The sequence below is a fragment of the Zea mays genome, chromosome 9 (assembly GCF_902167145.1).
Source record: "Zea mays cultivar B73 chromosome 9, Zm-B73-REFERENCE-NAM-5.0, whole genome shotgun sequence".
Taxonomy (NCBI): Eukaryota; Viridiplantae; Streptophyta; class Magnoliopsida; order Poales; family Poaceae; genus Zea; species Zea mays.
Window position 1 is genome coordinate 126,422,904 of NC_050104.1, and position 13,717 is coordinate 126,436,620.

General features: G+C 42.2%; 1 protein-coding gene across 1 annotated transcript; it reads left to right on the top strand.

The window, feature by feature from the left end:
- The first annotated feature begins 11,218 nt into the window (after positions 1-11,218).
- On the top strand, positions 11,219-13,001 carry LOC103640264 (organic cation/carnitine transporter 3-like). The gene is given in 2 exon segments (XM_008662879.2): positions 11,219-12,660; positions 12,663-13,001. Coding segments are annotated over 2 exon segments (1,614 nt in total). The 5' UTR covers positions 11,219-11,277; the 3' UTR covers positions 12,894-13,001.
- Positions 13,002-13,717: the final 716 nt, after the last annotated feature.

Here is a 13,717-nt window from a genome sequence, read left to right on the forward strand (position 1 = left end):
TTACTTAGCCACCCACTTCAACTCTCTGCATTCTCAATTCAGAGAGCTCTCTTGTAACCTCATTCACCCAGCATACTCACCAGGACATAGGGTATTACGCGTCTCTAAGCGGCCCGAACCTGTAAACATTATCCACTGTCCCTCGTGCAACTGGCACGAACCATTTTGCTACAGTCGTCGACACCGTCCTACTCCTGAAAACACCTTGAGGGGCAACCCCGGGTGTGCGGTCGGACCCAAAACACCGACAATTAACGAGAAGGATGATCTCTTGGAATGCCAAGAGGACTTGCTTGTTAAGGAAAATAAGAAATTTGTTAAATTGAAGAATGCTTATGCTCTAGAAGTAGAGATGTTAATGTTGAAGCTATTGATGATCACATTGCTATGATTAAACAACAAAATGATCACATAGCTAAATTAACTGCTAAAATACTAAGCATGATCTAGAAAATGAAAAGTTTAAATTTTCTAGAAGCATGCTCTATAATGGGAGATGCCCTGACATTAAGGATGGCATTGGGTTCCAACAAGGGAACCAAAGCAATGTCAAGCTGAATGCCCCTAAAAAATTGTCTAACTTTGTAAAGGGCAAGGCTCCTAAGGTTCAGGATAGAGAGGGCTATATTTTATATCCTGCAAACTATCCCAAACATAAAATTAGAAAGATCCATGCTAGAAAACCTCACAATGTTTCTTATCACGCTTTTATGTATAAAAATGAGGTTTCTAGCTCTAGGCATACCACTCACATTAAACTGACTAAAAAGAAAATTCATGCTGCATCAAATGAGCATAATATTTCATTTAAAACTTTTGATGCATCTTATGTGCTTACTAACAAATCAGGCAAAGTAGTTGCCAAATATGTTGGGGGCAGACACAAGAGCCCTAAGACTTGTGTTTGGGTACCCAAGGTGCTTGTTTCTAATGCCAAAGGATCCAAGACCGGTTGGGTACCTAAGAACAAGGCCTAAATTTGTTTTGTAGGTTTAAGCATCCGGTGATTCAAGTTGGATAATCGATAGCGGGTGCACAAACCATATGACAGGTGAGAAAAGGATGTTCTCCTCATATGAGAAAAATGAAGATCACCAACGAGCTATCACATTCGGGGATGGAAATCAAGGTTTTGTCAAATGTTTGGGTAAAATTGCTATATCTCCTGACCATTCCATTTCTAATGTTTTTCTTGTAGACTCTTTAGCTTACAATTCGCTTTCTGTTTCTCAATTATGTAAAATGGGCAACAATTGTCTCTTTACTGATATAGGTGTTACTGTATTTAGAAGAAGTGATGATTCAATAGCATTTAAGGGAGTGTTAGATGGTTAGCTATATTTAGTTGATTTTAATGATAACAAAGCTGAACTAGACACTTGCTTAATTGCTAAGACTAATATGGGTTGGCTCTAGCGTCGCCGACTTGGCCATGTTGGAATGAAGAATCTTCACAAGCTTCTAAAAGGAGAACACATTTTAGGACTAACAAATATTCATTTGATAAAGATAGAATTTGTAGCGCATGCCAAGTAGGGAAGCAAGTTGGAGTCCATCATCCGCACAAGAGCATCATGACGACTGACAGGCCGCTTGAGCTACTATACATGGACCTATTCAGCTTGATTGCTTACATAAGCATCGGCGGAAGTAAGTACTGTCTAGTTATCGTGGATGATTATTCTCGCTTCACTTGGGTGTTCTTTTTACAGGAAAAATCACAAACCCAAGAGACATTAAACGGATTCTTGAGACGGGCTCAAAATGAGTTCAGATTGAGAATCACAAACCCAAGTAAGCGACAATGGGACGGAGTTCAAGAAATCTCAAATCGAAGGATTTCTTGAGGTGGAGGGCATCAAGCATGAGTTCTCTTCTCCCTACACACCTCAACAAAATGGTGTAGTGGAGAGGAAGAATAGAACCCTACTGGATATGGCAAGGACCATGCTTGATGAGTACAAGACACCGGACCGGTTTTGGGCGGAGGCGATTAACACCGCCTGCTACTCCGTCAACCGGTTATATCTTCACCGAATTCTCAAGAAGATATCATATGAACTCCTCACTGGTAAAAAGCCTAATGTTTCATATTTTAGAGTTTTTGGGAGCAAATGTTTTATTCTTATTAAAAGAGGTAGATGTTCTAAATTTGCTCCTAAAGTTGTAGAAGGCTTTTTACTTGGTTATGACTCAAACACAAGGGCATATAGAGTCTTCAACAAATCCACTGGATTAGTTGAGGTTTCTTGTGACATTGTGTTTGATGAGACTAATGGCTCCCAAGTGGAGCAAGTTGATCTTGATGAATTAGATGATGAAGAGGCTCCATGCGTCGCGCTAAGGAACATGTCCATTGGGGATGTATGTCCTAAGGAATCCAAATAGCCTCCACAAACACAAGATCAACCATCATCTTCCATGCAAGCATCTCCACCTATCCAAGATGAGGATCAGGCTCAAGAAGATGAAGACGAAGATCAAGACAATGAGCCACCTCAAGAGGAGGACTTTGATCAAGGGGGGATGAAGATAATAATGACAAGGAAGATGATCAAGAAATTAGAGATCAAAGACCACCACACCCATGAGTCCACCAAGCGATTCAAAGAGATCACCCCGTCAACTCCATTCTTGGTGACATTCATAAGGGGGTAACTACTCGATCTCGAGTCGCACATTTTTGTGAACATTACTCTTTTGTGTCCTCTATTGAGCCATATAGGATAGAGGATGCACTAAGAGATCCGAATTGGGTGGTGGCAATGCAAGAGGAGCTCAACAACTTCACGAGGAATGAGGTATGGCATTTAGTTCTATGTCCCAATCAAAATGTTGTAGGTACCAAATGAGTATTCCGCAACAAGCAAGATGAGCATGGTGTGGTGACAAGGAACAAAGCCCAACTTGTGGCAAAGGGATATTCACAAGTCAAAGGTTTGGATTTCGATGAAACTTATGCACCCATAGCTAGGCTTGAGTCAATTCGTATATTACTTGCCTATGCCACTTACCATAGCTTTAAGCTTTATCAAATGGACGTGAAAAGTGCCTTCCTCAATGGACCTATCAAGGAATAGGTCTATGTTGAGCAACCTCCCAGCTTTGAAGATAGTGAGTATCCTAACCATGTGTATAAACTCTCAAAGGCGCTTTATGGGCTCAAGCAAGCCCCAAGAGCATGGTATAAATGCCTGCGAGATTTTCTTATCACTAATGGCTTCAAAGTTGGTAAAGATGATCCTACTCTCTTCACCAAAACCATTGCTGAAGACTTGTTTAGATGCCAAATTTATGTTGATGATATTATATTTGGGTCTACTAACAAGTCCTCATGTGAAGAGTTTAGTAGGATTATGATTCAAAAATTCGAGATGTCTATGATGGGGGAGTTGAAGTATTTCCTAGGATTTCAAATCAAGCAACTTCAAGATGGCACCTTCATCAGCCAAACTAAGTACATTCAAGACATACTTAAGAAGTTTGGAATGAAGGATAGCAAACCCATCAAGACACCCATGGGAACTAATGGGCATCTTGACCTCGACACAAGAGGTAAATCCGTAGATCAAAAGGTATATCGGTCGATGATAGGATCTTTACTCTACTTATGTGCATCTTGACCAGACATTATGCTTTCTGTATGCATGTGTGCAAGGTTCCAGGCAAATTCTAAGGAAGTTCACCTTAGGGCCGTGAAAAGAATCATGCGATATTTAGTCTACACTCCTAAGTTTGGGCTTTGGTACCCCAAGGGATCTACATTTGATTTAATTAGCTATTCCTATGCCGATTATGCAGGGTGTAAGATTGATAGAAAGAGCACATCAGGGACTTGTTAGTTTCTAGAAAGATCCCTGGTGTCTTGGGCTTCAAAGAAACAAAACTCCGTAGCTCTTTCCACTGCCGAAGCCGAGTACATTGCCGCAGGTCATTGTTGTACGCCATTACTTTGGATGCGGCAAACCCTTAGGGACTATGGCTACAAATTGAGTAAAGTCCCTCTCCTATGTGATAATGAGAGTGCAATCCGCATGGTGGATAATCCTGTTGAGCATAGACGTACTAAGCACATAGATATTCGGTATCACTTTCTGAGAGATCACCAACAAAAGGGAGATATCGAAATTGCTTATGTCAATACCCACAACCAACTAGCCGATATTTTTACCAAGCCACTAGATGAGAAAATTTTTAGCAAACTTAGGAATGAGCTACATATACTTGATTCTCGGAACTTTGATTGAAACATTTCACACATAGCTATTTTATATACCTTTGATCATGTCTCTTTCATTTCATACAAACGCATATTTCTTATTCTTCTTGTGCCAAGGCTAAGACTAATGTGCTTTCAAGTATATCTCTATGATTAGCCTTAGATATTGAATGGGAAATGGAGTATTCAGCAAAGACAAGACTTCCACTCCACACTCTGACGGTATCATTTACCCCTTGCCATTACTCAGCAAACTCTCAATTGGTATAATATTTCACTCATATTTCTTTTATCAATGGGGGAGAAAGTATCAAAGGGCTCTCAAGTTCTCCGTTTTTGGCGAGCATTAAGCCCAAAGCAAAAGGACCACACCACCACCATTTTAAAATTTTAGTGTATTTTTTAAATTAGTGTTAAAGATCTTTCAAAAAAAGGAAATGTTTATTTCAATTGATATTTGAGTTAGCCCCAAAATGAATTTTCAAATTGGCATGAATTTTCAATTGGTCTTTCAATTGGTATCTTTAAAAGTCAATTTTCAAATTGATATCTATTTTAAAAACCCTCTTGAAAGCTAAGGGGAGAATTCATTCAGGGGGAGCTTTTATTTAGTCAAAGGAAAAAGCATTTGAAACAGGGGGAGAAATTTCAAATCTTCAAAATGCTTCTTGCAATCATACTTCTATACCTCTGACTATTTGCAAAAGGATTTTGAAAAGTTTTTCCAAAAAGATTTGCAAAAATAAACAAGTAGTGCAAATGTGGTCCAAAATGTTAAATAAAAGAAAAAAGCAATCCAAGTACATTTACTGATACTTTCAAATTGGTTTAACTCCAAGTAACCTATGCACATTTTCTATACAAGCTAGTTACATTACTGCACTTTATATTTGCTTTGGTTTGTGTTGGCATCAATCACCAAAAAGGGGGAGATTGAAAGGGAAATTAGGTTAACCATTTTCTACAATTATTTTTGGTGGTTGACGACCAACACAAACACATGGACTAACTAGTTTGTCTAAAAATCATCTATTACAGGTGCATAAGGTTCAACACAAACAAGAAAGAAATCAAGTTAGGGACACAATTTAAAATGGAGCAAGACTTAGAGTGTGCTGGAAAATGGTGCACCAGACACTATCCGGTGCGCCAGCCAGGCGCCCTCCAAAATAGCCACTCTCGGGTTTTCACCAGGCGCGCTCCACTAAAATTCACCGGACTGTCCGGTGTGCACCGGACTGTCCAGTGAGCCAGTGGAGCAATGACTTCCTGCGCGCCAACGGTCGACTGTCCAGAGTGAACAGTGATGAATAGTGCCATGCAGAAGTCAGAGGGCACCAGACTGTCCGATGTGGCAAGACAACAAAGGTTCCAACGATCGACTAGCTCAGAACCCTAACGGACACACTGATATGGCGTGCACTGGACAGTGCACAGTGACTGTCCGGTGGCACACAGGACTGTTCGGTGCGCCCATCGCCAGCAGAAATCAATCAACGACTAGAAGTGGTTGGGAGGCTATAAATACCCCCAACCACCTCATTCACTTCCATCTAAGCCTTATAAAATCTTCATTCATTGCAAGAGCAAAAGCCCAACACTCCAAGACACAATCAAAGTAATCAATCCACTCAAAGGCCCAAAATCAACTCTAGTGCATTAGGGCTTGTGAGAGGATCACTTGTGTTCTTTTGTTGCTCTTGTCGCTTGGATTGACCTTTTCTTTTTCCTTCTTATCTCAAGAGACTTGTAATCGAAGCAAGAGACACCTAAGCGTGTGGTGGTCCTTGCGGGGTCTAAGTGACCCGTGAGATTAAGGAAAAGGTTCACTCGATCTAAATGACTGTTTGAGAGAGGGAAAGTGTTGAAATAGATCCGGCCTTTGTGGCCTCCTCAACGGGGACTAGGTTCTTTAGAACTAAACCTCGGTAAAACAAATCATCATGTCCACTCGCTTTAATTCTCACTTGATTTGTTTGCCCCCTTTCCTCTCTCTAGCATTTCCTTGCTAGTATTGATTTGAGTTTGCTCCCATACGTCATCCGCACTCCTTGAGCAACTCCTAGCAAGAGAAACAATCTTTCGGACTTGAATTTAATTCTAACGCTAACTCCAGGCCTTTACTGTGTGTTTAAGTTTATAAATTTTAGGTTTCGTCTATTCACCCCCCTCTAGGCGACTTTCACTTTCCTCCCTCTCTCATGTGGTCCTGTTTTTATGGCAGGAACAATTTTATGGTAGTTATGATTTGTTGATCGATTTCAGGACCAAAAATTATGGCGGGTCGTGGGAGTTGACTAAGGGATTTGATTTTTTTATGGAAGTTATGGTCACCATATATCACAAGATTCTTTTTTGTTGTGCCATGAAAAATATGACATGCATGACAGACACTGTTGGGTGCACCCGCACGTTTGAGGTAAAAATACTCAAGTTTTAGCGTAAATAATGTTAGATATAGGATAAATGTTGTTACAATAGTCAATGACACCCGCGATCAGACATGTGTGAATCGAGGTAGTTACCATAAAACCGAACCAACATGAACATAAAATCATCATGTCTTGAGTGTAAAAATAGTGTCAAATATAGCGTAAATGTTGCCCAACCAACCATCTCACACACATCCACGTAGAAAATTAGGGGAGTTGATTTGTGGATTTGATTTTTTGCGTCAGTTACGAACATCATAAATCACGAGATTCTCTTTTTGTTGTGCACACGAAAAATATGACATGAGCGTAAATATCCTCAAGTTTTAGTATAAAGTAGTGTCAGATATTGCGTAAATGTCACCCAAGCCACTGTCCCACCCACGTCAACGCAGAAAATTAGGGGAGTTGATTAAGTGATTTGATTAGGGGATTTGATTTTTTATGGTAGTTATGGACACCATAAATCATAGGATTATCTTTTGTTATGCACACAGAAAATATTGGCATGCAGTACACTAGTGGGCGCACCGCCAGGTTTTAGTGTAAAATATTCAAAGTTTGAGCAAAAAGTGTCAAATATAGCGTAAATATCGAGCCAATGTGGGTATCTTTGGGATGTCGTACACATGATCATAAAATCTTCAAATGGAAAGCATAAATAGTACAAATTGTAGGCATAAACACAGTCATGAATGGCATAAAAAATGCTCTCCCCTGAGCCGACAGTGGAGGCCGTGCAAACAACGCGAGGCGACGTGGAGGGGCGGATGAGCAACATCGCGAGGGTCGTCTCCTTGCCTCCACACTAGATCACCACCCCACCTCCTTGTTGAGCTACCGATATCCAGTCGCCAAGGGACGCCTCCCTCGCTAGACAGCCCACCGTAGATGATTAGCTATGTCTATCGCCGCAGGGGTGCCACATGCATGCTTGCCTCGCCTCGATGCCACCAACACCCGCAGATGAGCCTTGCATACCACGTACCCTCGCCCCCACGTAGTCCGCATCCACCCCCGTTGCCACTGGTGCCTCACGTAGCCGACACCATTGAAAAACCTAATCCCTGGCAGTCTTGATCGACTTTTATAGATGGCCCGAGCCTATGTCTGCTAGAGGTGGTGTGGCCGGACCTGAAGACACCATTGGACCAGGGCTTTCTCTAGCCATTGAAAGTCCAGGGCTCTAAATATATAAAATATATAAATATGGCATCTACTCATCACCCTAGGTGAAGCTTCACCCAGCTGGTAATTACTGAAGAACACTCAGTAATTTATGGTAATGACTAAATATCGCTGAGTTATTATCGATAATTACCTAGGGTGACGCAGTGCTCAAAATTGATTCCACAAAATTGGTGTTTATTACTTCGACGCATAACACTTTGGTTGCAGAAAAGGGGAGTGCCCATTTAGATACTTAGGTATACTAATGCATGTTAGAAAACTAAGTAAGGTAGATCGAAAAATAATTGATAACAAATTCAAAAAGAAATTAACTAGCTAGAAAGGAAAGTATATGTCAGTGGGTGGAAGGCTAGTTCTTGTTAACTCTATCCTTACAAGCCCAACATTGTTCATGTTGTCTTCTTTTTGAGATCCCAAGAGGAGTTCTAGAAAAAATAGACTATTTTAGATCGTGTTTTTTTTACAATGGGGTGATAATAAGAAAAGTATAGACTCACGAAGTGGAATATCATCTGTCAACTGAGAGAGATGGGATTTAGGGTTGCAAAATTATTGATATCCAAAATAAATGCCTCTTAAGCAAATGGTTGTTTAAACTCCTGAATGAGGAGGGATTATGACAAACCATGTTGCGGAGGAAATACTTGCAGCGACATACATTATGAGTTGTAGATGCTTTTTCTGTATTAATCTAAAGTTTATATATATGTAGAGATGTAGATGGCATAAAAAGATAAATAATTTATATGTGGCACATAAGTCAATAATAGATAGTATTATTGAATAAGTATCCAAATCATTTGTCAATGTTATTAGCCTAAACATATTATGAGGACTGGTTCAAGCAAGAAGGTCACATATAAAAGCACAAAGGACACAAAGTATGCAATCACTTTTGATTTCTTTCTTTCTTTCTTTATATTATGTAGCTCTTTTTGTGTACTTGTTTTTTCTTCTTTTTCATAGGAAAGTTCCACAAAAGTAAGATATAATGAAATGCTATCACAAAATTCTCATATGTCAACTACAAATTTTATGCTCGAAGTTGCACAAACATTTTTTTGTAATTTTGACGACCCAAATGCTAAAAACTCACAACATAAAAGTTATAGCTCTACTCTTCCTGTTAAATTTGGATATATGGAAAGCCTTTTTTGGATAAATAAAAATAAAGATAGTGGCCCTCAAATATAGAATGCTCAGAATTTTTGCCATAGATAGATTTATTCTCAATGCAGATTATACCTTGATAATATTATTTTCTAGAAACCTTATAATTGACAAAGTTGTAAATAGTTTTGTAATCTTTCCAAAGAGTACCAGAACACTAAAAATAATGTTTGTATGGGAAATTTATGATCAAAATATGGATTTAGAACAAAACTAATCCTATAATAATAGGATGAAAAGGACAAGATCCATAGATGCAAAACTTCAATCAAACTAATAACACAATCTAGACCAACAAGACCTTAATGTAGGATACAAACTCAACATGGAAGACTCTAAGACGGAATTGTCCAAAGGCTCTGACACGGATGGTTCTAGGATAGGAAAAACAAGTATATAGTGAACTATGGGATGAAGGAAAAACACTAAAATTAGAGGCTATATGCGAACTTCATGGTATAACTAAAGCTTTTGTTAGTGATGGTGTTCCCGATCTTCTATCAAGTCCAGGATAACTCCCGTTTTAGGTGGAACACAACACATCGATTCGACTTCAGATCAAAAGATCCAAACCCTTCTACCTTAGCACCATGACTCCTCTAGTTATCAACCATGTCACTAATTTGGTTGACCTCGCTAAGAAGGCTAATCCCTGACTGTGAAACGAAGAACACAAGCAAGAACCTAAAATACGTAGCTCAATGAAAGCGACAACTGTAGATGTAGAATTAAAATATCAAATGTGGGGGTTTCACAAACTAATAAAGTGACATTGCAAAGACAGACCGATCTAAAGCAAAACTCTAGCTCTAGCATGGCTAGAGGTGACTGATTATATAGTCTAAGTGGCATGCAAGGACGCTCTGTTCGTGTTCATAGAGTCCCAACACGTTACAAGGACCAAACAACACAAAAGAAGGTGACACAACACCTTGATAGATTATAGACGCTAAATTATTTTGATGATTCCTATTGATTCCAAAGGAATTTCAATGTCATACCAAAGCCATCAGGTAGCCTATAAAACTATCTTTCCATGTATAGGTAGGTAAAAAAACAGAGTCCGTATATATCCATCATTTGTTTTACTGTAGTATAGTCCTGGCTTCCAATAAACACTCGAACTAGACATGGATTGTGCCTCTAACTTGACTTGGACATCCTTACTAGCCTCTGAAGGTGATGGACAAGGTGGGGAACATCACTGTACATGCTCCATATATATTTGTGGCATTCTCCATATTTCAGTCATCCTCTCTCCTATTCTTGTACATGTTTAGTGTGCCCCTTAGGCTGCAGCGTTTAACACTACTTTCTCCTCTACCCCTTGTTGCACATGCGCGCACGCCACATTAAGAGGAGCAATGTGTCAGTCCCCTTGCATTGATTTTCGTGCTCACCAGTATTGTTAGTTGACAGAAAAATAGATAAATGATGATGGATAAATATAGAAAATAATATTTTATGGTTGAAGTTGGGTATAGACGGGGAGAATTTAGGGAGAACCAATGTGGAAGAAAGAAAAGTAGGGATAAAATGTTGATAATGTGATAAAAAAGTGATATAGTGGGAGAAATTTAGAAGTAACCGCTGAGGATAGCCAATTCAACAGCATCTCCCGGCCCGCTTAAACAATGACACTGCTCTGCTCCTGGTAGAGATTAATCTCCCACGAGCATGCCGTGCGAAAGCGATGTCTGGTGTTGTTGAACGGAACTTGAACTCATGGTTCCACATAGGAATAATAGAATTGGGTGGCATTATGTTATCTGCATATATTAAGCACATTTCAGCTTTCTCGAAAAGTATCATTTTCGAACCATGAGAACATATGAACATTCCCATACCTCGAGATAAAATACGAACTTACTATTTTCAATGAAAGGTATAATATAATTATGAACTATAATATGAAGTCAACATAGTGAGATTCTCGACTTGTTTGTTTATGTCTCATGGCTATACGGCGTGTTCATTAAAAAAGACACAGTATCTGAATGCAATCAAGCACGGAGATTCAGAATCAATTACACCAAATTATATCATTCGTTATCACACGCGCATAAGCTCTCGCCTTTAGTAGAATCCGCATGCAAACGTTTCTACATTGGCAAACCACAACCCGGCTGCGACAACGACGACGACGCCGCTAAAAACGGCATAAATAACTCCGGCAGGCATGGTCTCAGTCATAGCTGCAACCGCGGGCCGTAAAGCAGCGTAGAACAAAGCCAAACGCGCGCGCGCACACACACGGCTGTGTCAATGGCTGATACGGCCACCGTCCCGCTCCTGACAAGCCACAAAGCCGATCCGGCGAAGGTTCCGCCGACTTCAATCGACGACATGATCGAGAAGTACATCGGAGACACCGGCGGCGCCGTGCAGCTGCTCAAGGCAGTCTTCGTGGCCTTCGCCTGGGCCTTCGACGCGCAGCAGGTGTTCATCTCCGTGTTCACGGACGCGGAGCCGCAGTGGCACTGCGTCGATGTAGCTGGCGGCAACAACTCGTCCTGCACGCCGGCCGCGGCCTCGCCGTGCGCTCTCCCGCCCGGCACTTGGGCGTGGGACCGGCCGGCCAAGACGTCTGTGGTATCCGAGTGGGCGCTCCAGTGCGCCGGCCCGGCGCTCGCCTCCCTCCCGGCGTCGTCGTTCTTCGCCGGCTGCCTGGTCGGCGGCTTCGTGCTCACCACGCTGGCGGACTCGGTCCTCGGGCGCAAGAAGACGCTCCTCCTGTCCCTGGTGTCCATGTCCGTCGCCGGCCTTCTCACCGCCTTGGCGCCGAACGTCTGGGCGTACGCCGCCCTGCGGTTTGTGTCCGGGTTCGCAAGGTCGACAGTGGGGACGTGCACGCTGGTCCTGTCGACCGAGCTCGTCGGGAAGAGGTGGCGACACACGGTGAGCGTGGCGGCATTCTTCTGCTACACCATCGGGTTCCTGTCCCTTCCGTTGCTAGCCTACGCGTTGCGCGAGGATTCCTGGCGGAGCATGTACTTCTGGATGGTCGTGCCTTGTCTCTTCTACGCTGCTCTGATTCATTTGCTAGCCCAGGAGTCGCCGCGGTGGTTACTGGTGCGCGGCCACAAGAGGGATGCGATTGAGTCGCTGAGGCAGATCGCCACGCTGGACGACAGCGGCGGCCACACCACCACAAATCTCTCCATGCTGGAACTGGAACTGGAAGCATGTGTTAGCATGCACAACGAGGACGGTGCGTCGTCGAGCGGTAGCGGCGTGTTCGCCACGCTGCAGGTGATGTGGGAGCGTCCATGGGCGATCAGGCGGCTAGCCGCGATCATGGTGGCCGGCTTCGGCGTGGGCATGGTCTACTTCGGCATGCCGCTCACCGTTGGCAGCCTGGGCTCCAATCTCTACCTGAGCACCGCGTACAACGCGCTGGCCGAGGTGCCGTCGTCTATCCTCTCATGGCTTCTCATCGCCAGGGCCAACAGGCGCACCTCGGTCGTCGTGCTCGCCGCGTCGGCGGGGGTTCTCAGTCTCGCGTGCGCCGCCATGCCACAGCGAGCGGAGGCTGCGCGGATGGCAGGCGAGTTGCTGTCCTTCTTCGCGACGTGCACGGCGTACGACGTCATCTTGGTCTACTCCATCGAGCTGTTCCCGACGTCCGTGCGTAACTCAGCGGTGGGGCGCTGGTGCGGCAGGCGATGGTGCTAGGCGGCATGGCGGCGCCCGTGCTCGTTGCGCTCGGCCGGGAGAGGAGCATCTGGTCTTTCGGCGTGTTTGGGCTTGTCATCGGCTGCTCCGGACTCTTCGCTGCCTCCCTGCCGGAGACGAGGTGGAGGAGCATGTCGGACACCATGGAGGACGAGGACATGCGCAGCGAGGCTGCCGTGCCCATTGCAAAATGTAGTGATATATAGCGGCTTTGTGTAGCTCCCTCTCATCCATATATATTAGTTAAACCCCGTTTTGATGCAAATCATGTGCAAAACTATTAAAAAAGTTTCAAAAAATTAAAAAAATATGAATGTACATCTAAGGTTACCTTATCTATATACAAAATTTCATGGTCAAATTCATCTTACTTTAGCAATTACCAAAAAAGATAATTTTTGGTGCATTTGAACTATTACTGCTTGTCTTGTCTTTTTTGTAACTGCTAGAATAAGATGAATTTGACCATGAAATTTTGTATATAGGTGAGGTAATAAGCTCAGATGTTTTTTACAGAATTTTTTGAAATTTTTTAATAGATTTATATAGAGTTTACACCAAAACGTGATTTACATTCGATATGTTCCTTTATATTATTACAAATAAGCTTCTAAGTTTTAAATTTTGTTCTAAAAACTACGATATTTTAGGCGAGTTTGGACAACCTTTCTAATCGGCTTCTGTTATTTCTCCTTCCACATTAATCGCTGACAGTTGTTTAATTCTATACGTGCATATATGGCCTCTAAATAGGAAAAGCTAATCATAATTGCATGAGAACAATAAATCAATCGGATATTCTCTGAGAAAGGAAAGATGATCATGATACATACTGTATATCTTTTTCCAGCGTACTGGATCCGTTTAATTTTTTTAGAAACTTGTTTATTATTATTATTAAGAGCCATATGTTTTTTTGCAGTTTAAATTCAAATTGTGATAAAAGTTGACGCAGATAGTGTATATGTGCTCTATTATTTTTTACCGCCAATAAGAGCATCTGCAGTAAACTGCTTATCCTACACCTCTA